Source organism: Natator depressus, chromosome 3 (assembly GCF_965152275.1).
Source record: "Natator depressus isolate rNatDep1 chromosome 3, rNatDep2.hap1, whole genome shotgun sequence".
Taxonomy (NCBI): Eukaryota; Metazoa; Chordata; order Testudines; family Cheloniidae; genus Natator; species Natator depressus.
Genome location: NC_134236.1, coordinates 24,018,872 through 24,042,587, shown reverse-complemented (window position 1 = coordinate 24,042,587; position 23,716 = coordinate 24,018,872). Strand labels below are relative to the sequence as shown.

The 23,716-nt window shown below is 42.0% G+C and overlaps 1 protein-coding gene across 1 annotated transcript in view; it reads right to left on the bottom strand.

The window, feature by feature from the left end:
• Positions 1-641: 641 nt before the first annotated feature.
• The window catches only part of SDC1 (syndecan 1), a 33,666-nt gene continuing 10,591 nt past the window's right edge, over positions 642-23,716 (bottom strand). Inside the window, exons 2-5 of the mRNA XM_074946795.1 lie at positions 6,303-6,384; positions 4,175-4,689; positions 3,764-3,887; positions 642-2,960 (exon numbers count right to left, since the gene is read on the bottom strand). Coding sequence (XP_074802896.1) covers positions 2,794-2,960; positions 3,764-3,887; positions 4,175-4,689; positions 6,303-6,384 — 888 coding nt within the window. The 3' untranslated portion in view covers positions 642-2,793. The remainder of the gene's footprint in view (positions 2,961-3,763; positions 3,888-4,174; positions 4,690-6,302; positions 6,385-23,716) is intronic.

The window sequence follows — 23,716 nt, the reverse complement described above, 5'->3', positions numbered from 1 at the left end:
ACATGGGAGCAGAAAAACTGATTCCCAACCAGACCTAGACCCCATATTTGTAGGGCTCAGTGTGGAGTCTCATGTAGAAACCTGTTCAACTACCTCTGCTCCTAAAGCCAAGTGCGTCTTACCACCATCTGCAAAGCCAAGCCAGTTCCTGTGTGCTAATAATCCCCACTGAGGCAATGGCCACCTATTTGAAGCCTCAAAATATCTGATGCTACATCTGCAGCCAAAAAAGCCAGAAACAGAGAAAAGCACAACTCTCAATCTGAGTATGGAGAAGGACTCAGACAGCAGGTTGATTGTCTGAGCAGCTGTTGGCCTTTGACAGAGATTCAGGAGGCTCTGTTCCCAACTTCTGCTCAGTACTCAAACTGCTTTGCCTCTGAACTGTTTCTGGTTAAGAAAGTGCTTCTCCCTACTATTATGAAGTGAGAACATGCTAAACTTCCAGGGCCTACTCTTCAAATGCTCTTTCAGAGCTGAAGCTGCTTGCATTTGTGTAGCTTTATGCTCTTGAGCAAGCTTCAAAGAAAGTAATCCTGGAGTTCTGCATTATGGTTACATGTGACACTCTGAAAATGGGGAAGTAAGAAAGCTCCCAGGTAGGCTGACACAGTAGACCACCAGTTATTTGCCAAAACGCCATTTATTGCATGTGTACAGATAACCAACTGAAGTCTATTCCATTAAAATTAAATTTGTACCACTTAAATACAAAAAACTTTCTGTATGTCAATAACTCCAGCTATCCATTTAGATTACCAAAATATACAGAGTTATTCTTGGCCTGTAGAAAGGTTGGCAGTACAACTGAAGTTACCCCTTTTTTAAAATATAGTTTCCTGTGGTTTATGAGAAGAATTCTCATAGAAAAGCCTATTACCAGCATTTCTACATTCCTATACAAAGCAAAGAATTACAGTTATAATTAACACCATCTGGCTGTTGCATTAATTTATAAAAATTCAGTGTAAAAATAAAGGCAGTAATGGACATCAGTTTTGTCTTTAAGAATGTTAACATACAGCTACATTCTACATCAAGGCAATCTCTTGTTCAGAGATGGAATGAAGCAAGTATTTTCTTGGTTTTATTGAGAAGGCACCAGTTTAGTCAATTAGCAATTCAGGAAGGACCTTCTACAATTCATTTAAGTTATTAAAAAACTGAATTGAATATGCAACACACATGCCTTGGTCAGCAAGAGTTCTTGGATCACTTCCTCTGGCTCGGCAATATAAATATTTACATCGTAAACTCTCCTTCCCCTATAACTTTTTCTGCTCATAGTGAAGGTATCAATTTGAAACAGGCTAACAAAAGAACCCCTAGCTGGCAAAGCAGAGGCAAGGTCTGTGTTGAAGTTAAGATTTCCTTCAAACAAAGTTCTTATAAGTTTGTTGTGTAAGATGAAGTGAATGATCTTGTACAAGCTACAACTGAATGCATCTACTCTTAATATATTACATTAAAGACTATTGTATTTGAAAAACCAGTTCACAAAACTGTACTTCATCCAAACAAGAGACTTTTGGGAAGTGTTCCTGTTCTTAGGCCCATTCTAATCAGTAAACAACCCATGACTTGGCACCATAGGCTACCTGGGTGATGCTGTGGAGATGACAATTATCCATTGCTAACACCCACTCTACACTAAAACTGAAGACATTAATATTCAGACCCAATGTCAGAAGTTAAAGAGCTAGGCACTTATATAGTAGATATTAGTGTGAGCCTATAAACACCACAGCCATTCTAAGGTGCAAGAAAGGATCAGTTTAGTTAATATGCTTCTCTGCTCCCTGGTCTGGCAGTACAAGAAGCCAGAGATGCTTGGTTTGCTCTGTCTTTTGTACCTTATGGGCCATGTACAGTACACAAGGTATGATGGCACTCATGGCAGACCTAGTTCAAAGTCACCACTACAAACTGACAATGCAGAGAGGTAGATAGCTAGGATATGGCACCAATTGCCCATCAGAGTACCACACTGGTGTAGAACACAGTAAGGTCTCTCTCATATAAAGACTATCATATTTGAGCCAGTAAGACTAGACTTGGCACTTACGTGCATGGTTTAGATATGGTTTGTTCCCAAAAGTCATATTTCTTGGTTTAACCTCAAAGGAGCAGAGTGGGGATATGATGCTCAGATGCAATCTATTTAAATTCTAGGTTAATTTTAATAGTACATTCATCCAACTGTTAAAAAATTCCCAAACCCAGTGATCAAATACTTGTTTGCCTTGCCCCTTCACTCCTTTTTCCAGCTGACATCTTATGGCCACTATTAAGTGCTATGATCATGGCAACTAGAAAGAGTGCCAGAACCATGAGCTACCAGCTGTTGGTCTTTGTCAAATGCAGTAGAGACTTTCTAATACACTATACACACAGTGGAGGCCATGAGAGTTTAACAAGGATCTTTAGTATGGATAATTTAAGCCTTGTTCGTGTTAATTCTTGCTGTTCTCCTAAAGGTCAATTATATACATACATTCCAGCTCTCCCTCATCTCCTTCCCTCCCAGGAGTCTTTAGATAAGCCAAAGCAAGTTTAGTGGCTTGCAGTCCCATGTTCCACTTTTTTTTTAAAAAAAAAAAGAGGAATCTATATTTGTGCAACAAAGCTGGTTAGGTTCCAGGAATCCAGATGTAATTTGTAGTTAGTTTCCAGTGGCAAGGGTTATATCTGATGATTGTACGGCTTGAGTTTAATGCACAAAAACCACAAGCAGGTTGTATGCAGGGACAGAAGAGTTCAAGAAAGAGGGGGAAGTGTTCTGAAGACTTGTGTTTATGCATAGAATTCTTCTTGTTTCTGTGGTTTTTGGTATCCTCCATTTGATTGTTTTGGTTCATCCAATGAATAGCTGCCTTCATCTTTTTTCTTCATTCTGTACAGCATAAATCCCACTAGGAATACTGCAAACAGCAGGCCTACTAGTCCTCCAGCAATGACACCTGTGGGGAGGCAAAAGTCACATTAGACACTATGCAGGAGCGAGACATTGACTGAAGTTGATTCCAGAGTTAGCTAGTAGGAGCAGAGACCAGTACTATAAAGGCATTTCATAATCAAGTGATGTAATAGGACCCAGAGTTTCCAAAAAAGTCACAAATGGGTATTAGGTACTTTGCTTTTTAAGCTTTCAATGGGAACTGAGCACCTAGCTGTCCTCTGAAAGCCTCCCCTACAGAGGCTTCAATTCCTTCCCAAAAAATGAAAGTTTGAAGATCCATGTTCCTTCCCCCATTACTTGGAGCCCACTGTACCTAAGTCATGACTCCTGCCAACAGGCTATGCTCTAGTACTGCAAGAGATTTTACTCCATCCTTGCTTGGGAGTAGCAGCTTCTCCCTCAGTGTACCACCATGCACTTGAACATGTACCTCAGAATAACCGGGATCGAAACTCTGCAGCAGCTTCATTTACATTACCAAGGATAGTCTTTACATGCTAGATCAGGTTTGATTTTACACTGTTCCCCCATTCAATTTGCAACATGCCCATTTTTATTAGCAATGCATTAATCTAGATATTGACTAGAAGAAGCTTGAGGATCTGGCATCTGCATATTGTGCAGCACTGCCTTGATTTAGTGTTTTCAGGTTTCCAAACATATCTTGAGCTCTGATAACTAGAGATTTTTAAAATAGAAAGCCTAGGTTCTGCAGTATTGGGTGGATCCTATAGCAGATTAGACAGCCACAGATTAGGCGGACTACACTGGACCTTCTATAGCATTCAATGTATTCTGAAATACCTCCTAGAACTTCTTTCCTGTCCATTAACCCCTGGGAAGTTCCAGCAGCTTCAGCATCTCTTGAAGAGTCAGCCAGTTCAGATTCTGATGGTATTATTCGTTCTTCACTAAAGATAAAGTCTCCCTGTGGGAAAGATATAGTGCAAGTCAGTCACATTTCAGCTCACTGATGAAGTTACTGAAAGCTTTACACTGACCTTGTTTTATTATATTAGTAGTTTTTAATATTTCCCTTCAACTGATGGCAAAAGAATCTTCCCCACACCCAGCTGTTAACAGCTTATGATGCATCATAATAGAAACTAGTTCCACTCCACATATGAAGCTAAGTTACTACATTCCAGTACTGTTGTATAGCTTTAGCACTGGATATGGGAAAGATCTACATTGAGATTGAAACTTAATTCTTACCTGATCCCCAGAGCTTTCTTCAGGAGATGGAGTTTCCCTATCATCTATAGGGTATATACCCCTGGTTAGAATTGTTGTAGTTGGAGAGTGAGCATCTTCCTCACTAATAGTGGTGAAGCTGGGATCAAGTGTTTCTTCAGAGACACCAGATGAACTAGAGCTATGGATACTAGGTTCAATTACATGGACTGTGCTTGACGCTTGTGTAGTGGTTACTCTGACAGTAAGACTGTGAGTAGTTGGACTTCTTGTTGTTATGACAACCTCATTTGTTGTAGGTTTCTCTACAGCTGAGCCCAGTTCGTGAGTTTCATCCTTAAGTGAAAAGACAGCCTCATCTGGCACCACATCACTAGTGGGGGATGTTGATACCATCTCTTTTTCAGATGGATTTTCCGTGCCATTAACTGCAGGTTGGTGAACAGTTGCTCCAGTAGACACTGTTGACCTTGATGAAGAATTTGCATGTTCTAAGGGGATATTCCAGGCAGCCACAGAATGGTTGGTCAAGGGACCTACACAAGAATATTAAGCATTACTTGGTGTACAGATGATTCAATAGCAGACAAGTACAAGCAGTTCAGTATGTTGTGTGGTTTGCTAGCGTTATTATTAAAAAGGCAACTTACTGTAGGGCCTGGATTAGACCCAAAAGCAATTAGATTGCTTCAGTGCCCTGTCACCCCCAAAATCCATCCAAGATTGGATGCGCTGGTTACTCAAGTGCTGCCAAGTCAGTATGCCATTAGTCATTAGAACTTGTTGAAAGGAGGGAAAGCAGCCCATCAATCAAGGCACAACATTCCTTTTTGTAAAACACTGACCTGTAAGTCTGCTAGTGTTAACTACTTTTGATCAGCTAGTAACTTAGAATTGCCCTGTGGGGCAGGGAGTCATGCAAGTCTGACAAAACCCAACTCATTTTACCCATCACTAAACTGATCCCAATACTCGTAGCCAGAAGACTCTTCAGCATGGCTTTCCACCTTTCTCCTACTCTCAACCCTACCAGTGAGGATATCCCATCCAAAAAATGGGTAGCTGGGAACAGGAAGAAGGGTATAGGCAGGAATGCCAAGTTTGACAGTGGCCAGACACCAGAAGTTAATAGAGGAGATTAATCTTACTGTAGGAAAGGGATTGGCATTTCACACTAGAAGGTGGTCTCCAGTCATTTTATCCTAATGGACCAGTTTGAGAAAGTTTTATTTCTTTTGGGGGAGCTGAAGTCTGGACCAGATTAAATAGGCATTAGTGGTGTATAGAAACTTGCACCCAGTTAGGGTCCCTAGCAGTTTTCTATGACCTGTATCATTGTACAGTAAGTTTAACCATTGTTTAATACCTAGCTCGTAAGTCTTCTGGAACATGGACTGTCTTATTTGGACAAGTCTAGCATAATGGAGAGCCTCATTGGGAATCTAGGAGCTGCTACAATAGAAATAGTGACCCAGCATGGGGGATGCCTACCAGAGTCCAATTTCATTGAAGGCCTCCTTTGATGCTATGGGGTATATGGTCACGCCCATGGGAAGTCACTACTAGAGGAAGTTGATAAGTCTAGGGAGGCCTGCCAGGAGTCCAGAGCTTCAGCAGCCTAAGTAAAATTTCTCATCCAGCTCCTTCCCTCCCTCATAATTGAGGCAGATAGATGGGATAACTTCTTTAACACCTCTGCTTTGTTTCCTTCACTTGCTCCATGAATGCATGAGCCACTACAGTGGTTTCACATCAGTGGCCTGCAAGAGCCAGACATCACCATTAATATTACAAGTCAGACACGGGTAGGACATCTTTGTAGACATCTCTGGGATCCCCTGTTTATTCCCCACGAGGAGCAGATAATTGAGAATTGAAGTGGGCTTCCAGAAAGCGTCTGCTTGTGCTTAAGAGGTAAAACAGCCTAAAGTGACTCTCAGGAGCACGGTGCTCCTGCAAAGCTGCTCCTGAAGGGAAAGTCATTGAGTTACCTTGCTCTAGGGAAACAGCAGCCAGGACATACCTTTGCCAAGCTGTACACCAAAAGTCACGACCTTGAAGAATTTATGACAACTGAGCAGTTTAAAAAAAGCCACCAACCCCCCCCCCCCCCAAAAAAAAAAAAAACAACCCACCCAAATCTACTCACCAGAACCAGAGCCGGAGAAAGTATCATCATCATCACCAGATGAGTCCAGGTCTTCAGGAGGAAGGTTTACATTTGTAGTTTGCTTTAAAGAGAAAAAGGACCACATTTGTGAACAGAGTAGCACAAGAGTGATTTTTTTTTTTATTTCATTACTACTCTATAGAAAAAGTGCACCACCAAAAAACAAGTCAGCATTTGTTGCTATTCAGTTCATAAGAATGGCCATACTTTCTGGGCTGATTTATTACATATCAAGTCACACTGAAAACACTCTTTAGTTCTGGGTTTTATTCAATTGCAGGTGCTTACATGAAGGAGCCCATCATACTAGAGGCAAGTAAAATTCAATATGCAGCCGGAATGAAGATTCTATTCTTCTTGGACAATCACAACCAGATTTATCAGTCCACTACTCTTGATCTAGGTGGATTGCTGTACAATAGAATCTCCTTCCTTAGAAGTTAAGGTCAGGCTTGACAAAGCCCTGGCTGGGATGATTTAATTGGGGATTGGTCCTGCTTTGAGCAGGGGGTTGGACTAGATGACCTCCTGAGGTCCCTTCCAACCCTGATATTCTATGATTCTAACAGTTACCCTGCAAATGCAGCAGAATGCTTGTTTCAAACCCAAGAGAAATGGACTAATTGGAGGAACATCAATGACTTTTTTTGAGCTGCCTTCCAGAAGAGAGGGAAAACATTTGCTAGGCAAGGCAGACTTGTTTACATGAATGCTGTTAATTGAGAATGTAAATTTATGCTTTCCATGCAAGATCTCACCTACTTATTCTTTGATGAGATTCCCCCTTACATCACCCACCACGCTTTCCAAGATGGACAAGAATTTTGAAAAAACCAATTCTGTAAGTTTGTGTTTTTTAAATAAACCTGTTGAAAATGAAATCTAAATTTAATACATGTTAAGGCTTAAGCTTATTATAAATCGTTGTAAATGTGAAACATGTTTTGATGAACACTTATGTACCAGACATACTTAAGGTTTTATTTTATTAAACAAAACAATGTATATGCTGTTTAATTAAATTCTAGTTACCATCCTAATGCAACTTGACAAATCCTGAGCAAAAAGTTGATTTAGTGAATAAGCAATATTCACCATTTTCCAACATATTAAGTGTACACAAATATGAAAACGTTAAGCTATAATTTCTTAAGTAAATATATAATTCTAATTGGTCCTCTTAGCTAGCAAGATGTGCCAAATCTTGTGTAAAGGCTCTAGCAGCTGTAAGTCAACATGCTTTAATGCACCTCTTTAGAAAAAGTACTGAAGTACAATGGAAGAGTTGATTAAAATCAATTTTTTTTTATTGAGGCTTCCCACTTGGGGATACTATTGAATTTATTGGACGAGAGTTTTGGCCCAGACAGGTGTTCAAAGGTCACCTTCCTACTGAAGGCTCAGCATGCAGGTAGAGATCTGCATCTGTGCATACAGGCAGTTGCGGCAAAGGTGACTAGTGGACTTCGATCCTTTTTTAAAAAAACTTTTACAACACCATGAAATTAACATGAAAGCTTCTTAAAGCACAGCCAAGAGTTTACCTGAGCGCAGAACTAAATGAGGAACAGTTTATTACAAGAGCAAGAGAGTTATGTACGAGGGTATTCCAGTTATTACATTCTTACCCCCAAGTATGACCACAGTGTTTCAGTAGGTCTGGTTAGACAATGGTCATCCTGGGAACACAAGACAAATAGCACAAATAGAAAAGCCAGGTTTCGGTACTGACATGCTACTCAAGGAATTGCCAGCCTTTTCAGACACAGCAAAGTCTAACTAGACATTTAATCTGCATGTTGATTCAGAGACTGTCTGTAGACATTGACTAGTTCAGTTTTTGATCAAGAAAAGGGATTATACTGTTCAGACAGTGCACACCCCTCATGGTCAAGGTTTCTCCATGACCTTTTAATTGCAGTTCGATTTTACCCAAACAGGAAGCCTTTAATCCCACTGACTAATCAGAGTAGCACAATGTAGGTGGAGTTACTGCTGTACCTGAAGGCTGAAAGTAAGTTACTAACTTAACAGCGTGGCCACCTGTGTACTGAATGAAGCACAGGATACTGCTTTCTGGTAGCCACAGAAGTAGTACTGGATCGTGAACGTTACTATTTGAGTACTTCCCCATCAGTCACTGCGTGCTATTCAGCTACAGCTGCAGCCCACAAAGGCAGGCTGGGCACAATTGTGGTGGGGAAGGGGACTGTAACACACGAGTTCTAGCCAAGGTGTAGTTACAGTTACTGTCAGAACTCACATGGCACCACTGTGCTCCAAACGCCTAATACAGTCTTTGATGAACCATATGACTGAAGCTTATGAACATAACACTGATCCATTTGTGTGTGCGATATACTGCTGAAATGATCTTTTGCTATTCATCTTGAATGCACACACGTTTTTGGTAGTGGGATTGCCACAGCTATAACGCCATCAATACAGTATGCAACTACATCATTGTAAAAACTATTGTCTTTGAGAGATGTCATGATTCACTGTCACTGAAGAGACTATCAGTAGCAAATAGCTTGTAACTATCTTTCCAAGTGGTTATATTCTTGTTTTGAACACACATGGCACCAGCTTGCATTAGTTTGTGAGTAAAGCATGCCAATCTTACACAAACCCAAATACCCTAGTGCCTTTAAGAGTCAGAGTATTGCTTTCCCAATAGAGTACCTTAAAATAGAGTCTCTTGTCTGGATAAATAGACTGAGTACTTAGTACTGTTCTGTTTCACACCATTATGCTAAAGACACTTGCAAGTTGCAGCTACAGAGTCCTTCATACCTGCCAGAATACAGACTTCTGACTATTAAAATGAATTGCGAGAAGTAGTGGCTGGAGTTCTGTAGACAGTTGGTGATCTCACCCCACCCACACTTCTGTAAAATCCTCACTTTCACTGGAGGCTTGTGGGGGTGGGGTAGCGCAGTTAATGATTTTTACTGGTTGTAGCAGCCTATGGTGGAGTCAAGTTTTTGTAGAAGTCCTTTAGTTAGATGAAAGATTATTTGTATCCCATTCTTATAACTCCCTAGTGGAGATCAGTATTATAGTAGTCTGTTAAAGTTAGACTCTTCAGAGTAAACTGTACTGGAACTCTAGAGATCCATCACTGTCTATTGGCAGGGAAGGATTACATTTTTAATCGTTAAGTGCCAACACGTGTCAATTCTGCCATCCAAGCACCAAGGAAAAATGTTTTGAGAGTCAAAATTTGCAGACAAAAAAGGAAAGTGCTGTCTGAGTGAGATCTTAGTGATCTTTTGACATGAAGTTGAAATGTATTTTACAGTTAAACATTGAATCTCAACATCTGTCATTCAATTTGATACTCCCCCCATAATTTCCTACAACTGTGAAAGTTTACATTAATAAGGTATTAATGCTTATTTTTAATATCTGCCAATTACAAAAAAATATTATGCCAAGCCTAATTACCTGGAATAATGCTGCTATGTTGATATGTTTGTTTCTCCCAACTTATAGTTCTGCTGCATACTGGGGCTTCCCACTTTGCAGTCCCATTTTAGGCACATGTATCCTAAAAACCTAGCTAGTCTATTACTGACATGATCATCAATTCCCAGCTTATCAGACAGGCTGGAGGAAATGTTTGCTATTGGCCATTTCCAGTTTTCACACTGAACATCAATCAAAAAGGAGTTATCGGGAATAGATTGAACAGTTAACTCACAAAAATAGTTGAACAAATCCACTCTTTCATGCAATTCATCTGCAAATGCTGGGGGCAGTAACTCTGTTGGAAGGACTGGCTTTGTATGACAGAGCCATCTGAAAAGCTTTTTAGCTTGACATGGATACTAGTGGAAGACTATCTTCATCACACTAAGAGAAATGTGTGAGTTTGTTAGAGACCAATGTTAGAATTAATATCCTGAGTGGGACTAACTATCCTCTGCTGCGCAAAGCCACAGGCCTGCAGGATGCTCAGATGGATAGAGAGATTTCAGATTTTTTTCTGCCATCTAACACTGTCAGCCACCTTCAGGCTTGTTTGAAGGTACACAAAGTTATGCACAGAGACGTTAACCAAAGGCATCCTGTGGGAATAGGTTTGCAAAGGGGTTAAGGGAGGCCTGTGTAAGGTCTGGTGCAGTCATTACTTATAATAGTGAAGATATTTGCGTCCAAATCAGACAGTCTTGGCCACTGTGTGGTCTTGCTGCACCAGTTTATGGTAGCTTTAGCCAGACTGCTCCAAGGTAGCACAAGTTCGATGGTACGTGAGCTCCAATACTGAGTTTGAATGCCATAAGTCTGACTGACATTAGCAAGGAAATGTAGTCATTTCCAAATGAGCAAACTCAGCTAACACCCAAACCTAGGCCAGCCAAAAGGTTGATGGGAGCTGCATTAGCAATCCAGTTGATTTTCCTAAGAACCAAGGAAAAGAGCATTTCAGAGGCAACCCATGTGCAACTGTTGCACTTTGAACAAGGACCCTCTAGACAGTGTCTTCTCTATCAACTACTATAAAGTGAGCAAGAGAGACAAGATGCATTTGGAGGAGGACCATCCAAATAATGCAATGGACAGGTTAAAATTCCTGGGCTACATAAAAACATCCACCACGAATGGAGTACAAGTTTCCTACATATAGGCAAGGCCAAGGCTTCCATGGGTGGTTGCTTTTGGGAGGGAGAATGGGGCAGGAGTCATACAGCTCTCCCTGTGTCCCTTAATTACTTTGGCTACTGGGGAAAGCAGAGCTGCTCTTTAGCTCACCACAAAAGTTAGAGGTTACAAACACTTGAACAGAGAAGTGTCTAGAGATAGCACATACATTCACTGTTTCACAGCAGGTATGTGGCACAAATTGGATAGTGAAGGTAACTATTAGAACAAGCTACTGAGGGAAGTGGTGATTTGAAGTTTGTCAAGCAATGGAGAATCAAGACTGGATGCCTTTCTTCAAGAGATGCTTTAACGATGAGATTCTATGGCTTGTGTTATGCAGGTCTGACTAGATGATCCTATGTCCCTGCTGGCCTTAATAAAATGTATGAGCCTGCTCAGTTTCCAGAACTTAATGAGTACAAGACCATTTTAGAATTATTGAGAGCTCTTTGGAAAAATCAAAGCCTTTAAGTGCTGGTCTATGCTGGGGGGGGGAAGAGGGGGTGCTGCATGGCGAGCTAAGTCTGTGTAAGTTACTCAACTTCAGCTACAAAAAACATAACTTCAGTATGTCAACTTCAGCTATGTCTTCACTGCAGTAGATCAACTGCTGACTCTCCCCTATTGGCTCCACCTACACTTCCCTCCAGTGGAGTACCAGAGTCAACGGGAGAGTGCTCGGCAGTTGATTTATCACATCTTCACTAGACACAATAAATTGACCCCTGCTGGATCGATCACTCCAGAGGTAAGTGTAGACATGCCCTAAGTCTTGGCTCCAGAGCTTGATTTAGCACTAGCTGGTTTTGAGTACTGAAGCCAGTAAAGCTCTTGAAGACAATCCCAGCATCTTCACTGTCAAGATGTGGATGTAAAAAGTGTCTGTATATGGGGCCAGGAATCTATAGGGCAGGGAAACAGGTTTGACTTGGGCCTCTGAAAGCAAGTCTGCCCCCTACGGAATCCCTAGTCATTCTGCTTTAGGTCACATCAACTTTACCTGTTATCAGTAGTGCTCCAGAGCTGACAAGGTCCCTTTCAAAGGTTGCTATCCTGTACAAAATACAAGGAAAAACCAAACCAAAAACCCCACAAACAAACTGAAGCGGTTTGTGTCTGTTTGCTTTGGGAACAGGAAGTCAAAGAAATTCCAGCATAACGGTTGGATCCTCTCCCCTTTACTGGCAGATAAACATTTAACTCCTCACTCCCCATCTCCACTTTTAATGGTGCCTACTGGAAGGCCACTGTTCCCTTTTCCTTGAGGGGAGGTTCTTATTTACACTGAAGAAAGATCTCATGTTTCACGTTTGTGGCTGTGAGCAGCGTGTGTTTTTTTTTTTAAATGTAGCCATTGGTATACTCAACTATTCCAACTCTGTCAGTGAGAAGACAGCATGGGTTTGTGGTCTTTGTCTTGCTAAGACAGCAAAGAGGATCTAGGACCTATTCCAATATAGGCAGGCCAGCCCACCAGTGAACTCAGGATTTAATCCTAAAAGGTATCAGGCTGTCTTCATTTATACTAGTGAAACCCCAGTAATTTGCAGTTGCATGGTGAGAGGAGAGTAGGATTTGGCTTGTCTTACAAAGAAGAGGCTGTGCGACAGGAAAGTGTCATGTTTTCTACATCATCCAGTTTGATATGAATTGATGAGCTATGGCTTCTAAGACTGACATTATGAGCCATCCAGTTCTACTCTGTTTATAATAGAAATACTCCTTCTAGCTGGTTGTCTGCATTTTCAGAATTGCATTTCAGCTGTTATACGTGACACTGAGGTCTGATCAGCATTACCTTTCCCTACTGGAAATTATCAGTGAGCCAAGAACTAGCAAGTTAAACATTAAGCTGCTGAGCTGTTAGGTCCAAGGTAGATTAACTTGTGGCACACTATGTAGCATGCACCAATATCAGAGGTTGTTAGACCAGCAGACAAGTCACTACATACATCTCAGGGGCCACATGGCTTTACACAAAACAGTGAGCAGAGGGATTCCAAGGGGAGTATTTTCTTTTAAACAAAAACTAAATTCCTCAATTCAGCATGTGCAAAATAAACATAATCCAGACACTGCCTTCAGATCCTCCATGGCTTTCTGGCCAACCAGAGCTACTTAGTCACATACAGGCCAGTGGCTGCTATTCCCACCCCCAGCTCATTCCTATTGAATTTTAGAGGTCAAATGTGGATGTAGCTTTTGTTAGAAAGATACCTTCTAAATTAAGGGAGCAAAACTTAAAAAGGGTCATTCAAATGCTGCCCTTCTTAGTGGTATGCCTTCACTACAGGATTAACTGGGGTGACTGGTATTCAGATTAGCCTGTTGACTGTGCAGCTATAATGCAAAATCCTACCCTAGTTACAGTGTCTTCATGGTGCCATGCTCCCATGTGTGTCACCTGGACTGCTAAGTGCATCCCAGAGTTCTTGAGCTGCAGTATGCTGAGCTGCTGTGAGTTGTAGGAGAACTTCTGTCCTGAGCAGGTGGAGTGGGCAGGCAAGATTATGAGCAAGACATTTACTTGTCATTGAGTAATTTAACTTGTGTCCTCACTACAATGAGTGGGTCACCAGTCTCAGGGAAAGCAGCACACAGGCTTTAACCTATATACCCGCAGCTGGGCCAGCTAGCCTGGGTTAAAGCAACAAACTTGAATGAGAGAGTAGATGGGGAGGATTGAGGCAACACCCAGAGCCTGAGCTAGCTCTGCCCTGGAAGCTGACTAGGCACCAAGTTGTTCCTAGTTGCAGGAGAAGGGTGTGGACTGCTCTGTTATGGTTGGGACATGCAGGCTGCCTTTTACTGCCAGATTCAAGCAGCAGAGCCTGCATGTTTAAGAATGAACTAGAATGAGAAACTTTCACTGCAATATGGAAACTTAAGTAGCTCAGGAGGAAGAGAAGTCAGAATGTATTTCTAGAAAGACCTCCCTAGAGTACCAGCAGCATCTTTCATACAGTGTGTTTTATCTTTTGATTGTGCCTCTTATAATCCCCTGGCTCACTTTTCCTATTAGTAGCTTGTTCAGATAGGATGAGAAAGCCACACCAGTATAACTGCAAGTGTTTACTTAAGCCAAAGGAGTTCAGAATGTCCACATGGCTTTTAGCACCAGTTTGACTTGGTGTAAGAATGGCTCATTTCAATTTAGTTCAAGTTAATTAGGAACAGGTTTAGCTAAACCAGAATAAAACTACATACACCAGAGAGCAGTGTTCACACTGCATGTTGCACCAGTTAAACTGTTACCCTAACCCCTTGCCCCCAGCCCCAAGCCTGCTCCTGCACTCCAAACCCCTTGCCCCCAGCCTGTACTCAAAGCCAGAGCCCTCACCCCCTCCCACACCCCAACCCCCTGCCCCAGCTTCGTGAGAGTGAGTGAGGGAGGGAGGGGGATAGCAAGTGACAGAAGGAGGGAGGATGGAATGAGTGGGGGCAGGGCAAGGAAGTTTAGGGTTGCCAACTTCCTAATTGCACAAAACCAGTGTGTGCTCTGGGACTGCAAGACACTCCCATCCCTCAGACAGGGGATGTACATTAAGTTGCAGGTGCAGTTCTCCCTCCCATACAGGGTTTTCATCGGTCTTTGAACAAGAGCAAGCTCGACCTTTGCTGCAATGGCTGCAGTGTCTGTTGAAGTCAGTGGGAGTTACACCCCTTTGCACTAGGCCCAAGTTTCATCCAGTGCCCCTTCTACAGAATAGGTGAAATAAGTCAGGGCAAGTTATACAAGCCACACCCTGATGCATCAAGTCTCCGCAGTTAGGCTACTGCCACCTGTAGAAGCCACCCTCCCCCCTAGAAAATGGCAGGAAGTCCTCAAGCAAGTGCACTACACCAACCTATCACCCAGGGCAGGCAGTGGGGAGGAGGGGGGGAGAATAAGTGGCCCATGCAGATTACTAGTGCTAGAGCAGAATATATTTTCCTTTCATTTAGCTTGGACATTAGCAAGAGATTGCATGAGGAAGGTGACCAAAGTGACTTGTAAGGATTTATTTAATCTGAAATGGGCACAAGCTGTAATTTTTGCATCAGAAATAGTTAAAGGTACTCTAATTTATATATGGCATGTCTTACATGTTTGTACAATGCCTAGCACAACAGGGGCCCTGATCCATGACTACAGCCCTTAAGAGCTTACTTTTACAGGCATTCGACAGACAACTTTGCTCAATACTTCAGCCTTTCAAATGCTGTTGTGCCTCTGTTTTCCTGCTGCCATCAGCCCATGCTTCCTGCATACTATGTCCAGCACTAGAGGACCACCAATATTTGCTAGTCATTGCAGAACCAGGAAAGTCTGTCCTAGCAAACAGTGTCTGCTCACAGCTAGGTCAACTGCAGTGCAATTAGTGCATCACTGCTATTGATGAGTCATGCTGTTGAGTCACCCACATTCAGAGAAGTGGATCACTTAATACTGTGGAAGACTTCTCCATCTAGCCTAATCTCTTACCCTACTTTAGAAGGGCTCTGAGCTTCATGATCAGATCTCTCAGGGGTCTATGGTAAGTAGCTAGAGTTTCTCCACTTCTGCAGATTCAGGTTGGGGTCCTCTTGGTAGCAAACCCTGATCACTTCATGTAGCCTGTCAGGTGTGAACTGAAGTCTCAGGCTGGTTCCTTGCTGGAAACATGCACACATCCCAGAAGCCACAGCCATGCATGTCCCCTTCACTTTAGGAGTTACTAGGTGACATTTTCTGGCCTGTGCTAGGCAGCTGGCCAGTTTTGGTGAACTTAATGGTTCCTTCTGGTCCTAGAAGTATTGACCCAGTATCTCTGCTGCCAGCTGCAGAAGAGAGACCAAAGTTAGCAAGAAGTCTCCTTTGATCTATCAAGGGACATACTCCCCAGATCAAAAGGAATGCATGCCAATAACCTTGAGGGGGGGGGGGGGGAAGAGAAAAATGGGCTATCTGGGTGATCTAGGTCCTCTAGCATTTATCAAGCCTCTGGGCAAACTCTTCACCTGCCTTTTACTCACTGCCAGTCATCTAACAGGTCATTTGATTATAAATAACCATTTTAAGGTTATTTTTAGGTTTTATACAATGGGTATATCAGTATTCAGTGACAGACAGGACATTTAATCAGTTCAGAGCCCCAGGGATACTGTCAAAATTCTCAGCCGGCGAGGCTTACCACAGAGGTCTTCAACCAAGTCAGCCACCGCTTTGGTAATTACCTTTCTTGTAAAGGACTTAAACATCCTGAATCCATTTAAGTTTCCATAGTTAGACTGCATATAGTAAAAATCTGCATTCTAGAATTTCACACCCCAAAGACAACTTCAGTCACTAATGTTATGGATGTGCCATCTAAGCCTACAAGTGCAGCGTTATTACTTATTGTATGTTGAGCGTTTTGTCCAGTTAAGTGTCAAGTTTAGTTTAAGTTACTCAAGCAGTGGGGCAGACATAACAAGTCCACCCCCATACGTAAGGCTAAGATTGTGATTTTTTTTTTTTTAAACTAAAAGTGAGAGACAGAGAGGTCACGGGCAATAAAGTAAAATAATCCATGACTTACTAAAAATATGCATGACAAAATGGGTAACCCCTAGGGCTGCCCATACCATCGGGGGTGCCCAGGGCACTCCCAGAGCATTCCCTCTGCTGCCTGTAGCAGCTGGGAGCTTGGGGCCCTGCAGTTTCCAGCCACCCCAGGCAATGGGGGACCCTGCAGCTCTTGGGCGCTGTGGGCTCAAGTCACAGAAGTATCTGGAAATTATGGATTCCATGACAATCGTAGCCCTACCCATGAGCTACAACAGTACATCTTATGAATTTTCTGATCTTAAGTCTTCCCTTCAGTATCATCATGATCTCTAGGGCAGTGGCTCTCAAATTTTCCAAACGACTGTCCCCCATTCAGGAGTCTGATTGGTCTTGTTCACCCCAAGTTTCATCTCCCTTAAGAAGAGTACTGCTACAAAAAACCCTCCAAAAACCAGACAAAAGTGTCACAGCACTTAAGTCACTGAAAATTTGCTCACTCATTTTCTCTGTATGAAGTTTTAGTTTGTATGGACTTTGTTAGTGGATTTTATGTAGTCTGTTATAAAACTAGGCAAATATCTAGAATGGATGTACCCCCAGAAGTCCTCTGTGTACCCCCTGAGGTATGTATACCTCTGGTTAACCACCACTGCTCTAGGGTGACTCAACCATGTCCAGTATAAAGGGTCCTTCAGGCCCCTTAGCCAAGGCCCACATGCAATATTAGAGTGCCTTAGAACACTTCCCAGTGCTTTTGCAAGCCGGTTTGACGACGTGTTTCTAGAATAAGTGAAATGCTGTATTCAAGTGTTTGGTAAGCCACCTTTTGGTACTTCCTCATCTCTGAATAGACAACCCAGCTGCCAGTGGCCTTTAACTGAAGAGTTCCAGCTTGCACAGTCACTGTCTTGACAGTGCCTGCCTAACCACCTCCACAGCCCCATTCCAAATACAGTGAGCTGTGGCTCCCAAAAGCTTATGCGCAAATAAATTTGTTAGAAAAGGAGTACTTGTGGCACCTTAGACTTTTTGCTCCATAGAACAGCTATTCTCTGAGGCTATTTAGGCATCTCAGATTATCACCCAGGCCTCTAATGCAGGCTAGGTGTTGCCCCCACAATATCACATTTACATGCAGGCTTGTGGGACAACTGTTTGCACTCAACCACCTGATTTGTGGATGCAGTTAGTTGCCAGGCTGCAAAAGCAAAGGCTGGCTTTGACAGTGGAGTCTGACATCCAGATTTCCACCATGATTTGCTTCAAGAAAGTGGAGAAAGTCTGGTATTTGAGAAACCTGTTTGTTTGCAGTCAGCTACAAGGAAGGCTTTCCTCATTACAGGAATTAGTCCTGCTGCTCTTACACAGCAGGATTTGGGGCCACTATGAGTCCTATACAGAGTTTTAAGAAGTCTCTTTTCAGAATCTTACTGACCTCACCGGTTGCCTGGTAAGTACAAGCTAGAGTCTGCAAAAAAACATACACAAGCAGTGCTTACAGTTTTATCTCCGTATCCTATACCCCAGGTACGAACCTCCTGACAAGGATGTGTTAATCTTCCTGAAAATTCCCAATACAGCCACGTTTTATGCATTTCCATTATGTAATTAAAACGGTAGCTTAACTAAGGCAAGCAGTGCAGGTGAAAGAGGCTTAAGATGCGATCAACTACTTTATTGTAGCACAACAAGATAGGAAACCTTTCCCCATGCCACTAGACATGGCCAATCGGATACCTACACACAATTGTACCATTGTATCCACCCTGCCATGTGACCACAATTATAAGGTGCTTCTACAGTATAGAATATTCCCCTTCCACTATGGGAATAAAGCTATAATACGAACTTTGGTATAATGGCATCTATATCAGGATGCATATTGTACCAGTTCCAGTGGTAGCAGTGTTAGTTGTATCAGAAAAAAAGTCCTTGTGGCACCTTCAAGACTGACAAATTTATTTGGGCATAAGCTTTTGTGGGCTAGACCCCACTTCATCAGATGTATGAAGTAAAAAAGATACAGGAGCAGATATAAATACTTGAAAGGATGTGGGTTGCTGTACCAAGTGTTAGGTCAGTCTAATGAGATAAATCAACTAACAGCAGGATACCAAGGGAGGAGAAAACTTTTCAAGTGGTAAGAGTGGCCCATTACAGACAGTTGACAAGAAGGTGTGAGTAACAGTAGGGAGAAATTAGTATTGGGGAAAGTTTAGGTTTTGTAATGATCCAACCACTCCCAGTGTACTAATATATGACTTCGTCATGCCCGTAAGCATGAGTCATACTGGGACAAAGGGTGTGCATAGCCAGGGCTCTCTGTACCATTTTTCCAGATCTTGGTAAGTAATATTCTTTTCCCACCTCAGTTTTCACCCACAGCTAAGCACAATCAGTACCAGGCTGGCTTACTACTATAGAATCTCTCATGCAGGTCTCTCCTTGCTTTAAAGGTAAGCCATGCAACTCTATGGCAGAAGAATATTTAAGCCAGTCAGACTAGCTGATAGAGTGCTGTTTCACTGAAAAGTACTGTTTCAAAGCCAATAACGTTTCCACCAAAAAAAACCAAAACCACTTATAAGAATGGCCATACTGGGTCAGACCAATGGTCCATCCATCCCAGTATCCAGTCTTTCAACAATGGCTAGTGCCAGATGCTTCAGAGGGAATGAACAGAACAAGGCAATCTGTCATCCAGTCCCAGCTTCCGGCAGTTAGAGGTTTAGGGACACCCCGAGCATGACATTGCATCCTTGACCATTTTAGCTAATAGCCCTTGATGGACCTATCCTCCATGAACTTAAATATTGTTTTTTGAACCCAGTTATACTTTTGGCCTTCAAAACAGCCCCTGTCAAGGAGTTCCACAGATTGACTGTGTATTGTGTGAAGCAACACTTCCTTGTATTTTGTTTTATCAGATTACCCTGGTTCTTGTATTATGTGAATGAAAAAAAAGTTTCCCTATTCACTTTCTCTATACCATTCAAAATTTTATAAACCTCTATCGTATTTCCCCCAGTCATCTCTTTTCTAAGATGAGACAACCTAGTCTTTTTACTCTTCATAAAAAAGCTGTTCCATACCCCTAGTTTTTGAAGTCCAATATCTATCATGTTTGAGATGGGGACCAGAATTGGATACATTATTCAAGGTGTGGGCATTTCATGCATCTATATAGTGACATTTACTGTTTTATTATCTATCCCTTTCCTAATGGTTCTGAACAGTTAGTTGTTTTGACTGCCATGGCAAAATGAGCAGATGTTCTCAAGAAAGCTGTCTTGGAGTCATAATGGATAATTCTGAGTAGTAAGGGCTAATTTTGAGCCCACCATTTTGTATGTAGAGCTGGGATTATGTTTTCCAAAGTACATTACTACGCACTTAACATTGAATTTCATCTATTTTCTTGCCCACTCACCTGCTTGAGAGATATTTAACTTTGTAGTCAGCTTTGGACTTTATCTTGAGTAAAGTTTCAAAATTTGCAGGCAATACGATCTGTTTACCCCTTTTCCCAGATCATTTATGAACGTATTGAACAGCATTGGTTCAAATACAGATTCTTGGGGACCCCATTATTTACCTCTCTTCACTGTGAAGACACTTCTTACCTTTTGTTTCCCGTCTTAAGGAGTTTCTGATCCATGAGGATCTTCCCTCTTTTCCCATAACTGGTTTGCTTAACAGCCTTTGGTGAAGGATGTGTCAAAGATATTCTAAAAGTCCAAGTACACTATGGCCACACGTTTGGGATCCCCTTCAAAGGCATGATTTCTCTTTACAAAAGCCATGTTGACAGAACAGGTTTATCTGTCTGATAATTCTGTTCTTTACTATAGTTTCAACCAATTTGCCTGGTACTGAAGTTAAGGTTACTGACCTATCATTTCCAGGATAGGCTCTAGAGGCTTTTTTTTTTAAAAAAGGCATTACATTAGCTATCCTCCAGTCATCTGGTACAGAGGTTGATTTAAGAGAGAGGTCACATCAGTTAATAGTTCTGCAATTTCATATTTAAGTTCCTTCAGAACTCTTGGATTAATACCAAGAAATTGGTAAACTACACAGATGGTAAACAGTTTACCATCTGTGTAGTTTACCAATTTGTTCCAAAATCTCCCTTTGACACCTTCATCTGGAAGAGTTCCTCAGATCAGTCACCTAAAAAACTGGTTCAGGTGTGGGGATTTCCCTCACATCCTTCACAGTGAAGACTCAAAGAATTCATTTAGCTTGCCCTTCCCCCCTGCCACCTTGTCTTCCTCAAGTTCTTGTTTAGCTTCTCAATTGTCTAGTGGCCCCAGTTTGGCAGGCTTACTGCTTCCAATATATTTAAACTTTTTTGCTGTTAGTATGGGTTATTTGCTTGTTGCTCTTCAAGTTTTTTGGCCTGCCTAATTATACATTTGCAGTTTACTTGCCCAAGTATGTTCCTTTCTATTTTCCTCAGTAGGATTTGAGTTCCAATTTTTAAAGGAAGTCTAACTGCCTCTTACTGTTTAGCCATGGTGCCTTTTTGGTCATCTCACTTTATGTTGGACACATTTAATTTGAGCTGCTGACCGTTTTTTTTTTTTTAAGTTTCCATGAAGCTTGCAGATATTTCACTTGTGACGTTCCTCTTAATTTCCCTTTAACTAGCCTCCTCTTTGTGTAATTCCCCTTTTTGAAGTTAAATGCTACTGTGGTGGGTTTCTTTGGTATTCCCCTCCCCCAAAGGGTATTACATGATGGTTGCTCTTACCAAGCAGTCCAGCTACATTCATCTCTTGGACCAGATCCTGTCTCCCACTTAGGCCTAAGTCAGGAGTTGCCTCACCCCTTGTAGGTTCCAGAACTAGCTGCTCCAAGTATCAGTCATTTATAGTGTCCAGAAATTTTGTGTCTGCATCCCATCTTGAGGTGACATGTTCCTAGTCAATATGGGGAATTGTTGAAATCCCCCATCATCAAGTTCTGTTGTTGTAGCCTTTGATCTCCCTGAGCATTTCACAAATCACTCACCATCCTAGTCAGCTGCTTGGTAGTATATTCTTCTACACTCACTGTTCAAACATGGAATTTCTATCCATAGAGATTCTATGGTATGCTTTGAGTCATTTAAGATTTTTACTATATTTGATTATGACTTTCACATATAAGGCCACTTCCCCACCAGTCCAGCCTTCTATCATTCCTATACATTGTGTGACCTGGTATTGCCATGTCCCAGTGCTTATCATTCCACCAAGTTTCTGTGATACCTATTGTATCAATATCCTCATTTAATACTAGGTACTCAAGTTCACCCATCTTTGTATTTAGACTTAGCATTTGTACACAAGCACTTCTAAAATTTGTCAACATTTAGTTGTCTGTCTTCATGTGATTGTAGTTGAATAGGACTCTCATTTGAAGGTTAATGTCTCCCCTCCTCATTAGGATATACAGTATCTCCTATAATAAATCCTCCCCTAAGGTAGGAGTTTGGACAAACTGTATGCTCCTACACACCTGTCAGCCTTCTGCCAGCTCTTAGTTTAAAAGGTCAGAGATTTTTAATTTTACATGCCAGAAATCTGGTTCCACTTCAGTTTAGGTGGAGCTTCTCTTTCCTGTATAGGCACCTTCCTTCCCAAAAGGTTCCTCAGTTCCTAATAAACCTAAATCCCTTGGCTGAATATCACCACTTCATCCATGCATTTAGATGCTGCAGTTCTGCCTGTAACTCACCTTGTGTGTTGAACCAGAAACATTTCAGAGAATGCTGCCATGGAGGTCCTGGACTTTAATCTCTGATCTAACAGCCCCAATTCGGCCTCCAGGACCTCTCTCGTACCTCTCCCTATGTCACTTGTACCCACATGTACCACACCCACTAGCTCCATTCCAGCATTGCATGCAAATCTGTCAAGATGTCTTGAGAGGTCCACAGCCTTTGAACTCGGCAGGCAATCCATCATCAGCTCTCCCAGTCAAACCCAGCTATCCTCCATTACTATCTTCCTATTAACAGGGGTCCTTCCCCTAGAGATGTGTTCTTATTGCAATAGGATACCATAACAGTTTCCCTCCACTCCTGCTTGATTTTCTCCTTCCCTCAGATTTTCATCCTCAACAGCACAGAGGATGTCAGACTTGGTGTGGCACTGTTCTACGGTGCCCCAGAAAGTCTACATACTTCTATGTCCCTTCACTTCCAGTTCAGGCAGTCTGGTCTCAAGAGCCTGTACTCAATCTGAGGGCCATGAGCTGATTGAACCAAATCCACATGTACACTACTTGTCCAGACAGCAAGTAATCAATCATACATGCTGCATTCAGTGCAATAGAGTGGATAACCACCACTCTGTTGCTGGACTTCTGCCTGCATTGTTTTGTTTTCCACTCTTGCTAGGGGTTTTGTTGGTTTAGTTTTTTGAGGGGGAGTTTATTGGCCTAAATTTTAGAGAATGTTTATTAAGTGTACCTGGCTCTCATGTACCCTTGCTAAACTCCCTCACAAGACTCCCTTGTTCTCTAGCACCTTGGGTCACTTAGGACCTGGCTTTTAAAATCCCTGTTCTCCATGAGTTAGCTCTACTCTGCCCCCTTGTCAAGGGATCCTAAAGGGATTAGTGATCAAAGGATGGCAGGCTAAGCTTTCAGCCTTGCCTAGCAGGCTGCTAGGCTCAGCACACAGCCCCGCAGACAGACCACACTATAAAGCTTCAATCAAGCAATTTCCAGAGGCATTTGTAAAGATTGACTAATTAAGATCCAAGCATCTCAGTGACTATAAAAGTCAGTGTTCTGGAAGTATAGTAAGGTCCATAATCACTATTCAGTTGCTACCCCTGGTTCAGTCTCACATTAAGAAGAATCTTAGAATGAGATATTGTAGTTATAGCACCAGAATTAATATTTTAATGTGTTAGCCTAGGCATGGGATTCTTGGCTCCCAGGAAGAGCATAGCCCAGTCCAGATGTGGTCATTTAGAATGGCTACATACAGCAGCCATCTTGAGACAGCACAGATGGTTGGCTATTAGTTGTAAATGTGACAATACAGGCCAAAACCTTTGTCCATCTAATAACTGAACAGGATTTTTATAGGACATGGGGATTGAGCACAAGGAGACTAGCTACTATATTTAAAAAACAAACTGTGTGAAGAGGTTCTGAAAGGTATGACCACATAGTTGAGTTCTTTGTGGGAAGAATAATTGAGCTTAATGCTCCCCTCCCCCCCCCCCCCCCCCAA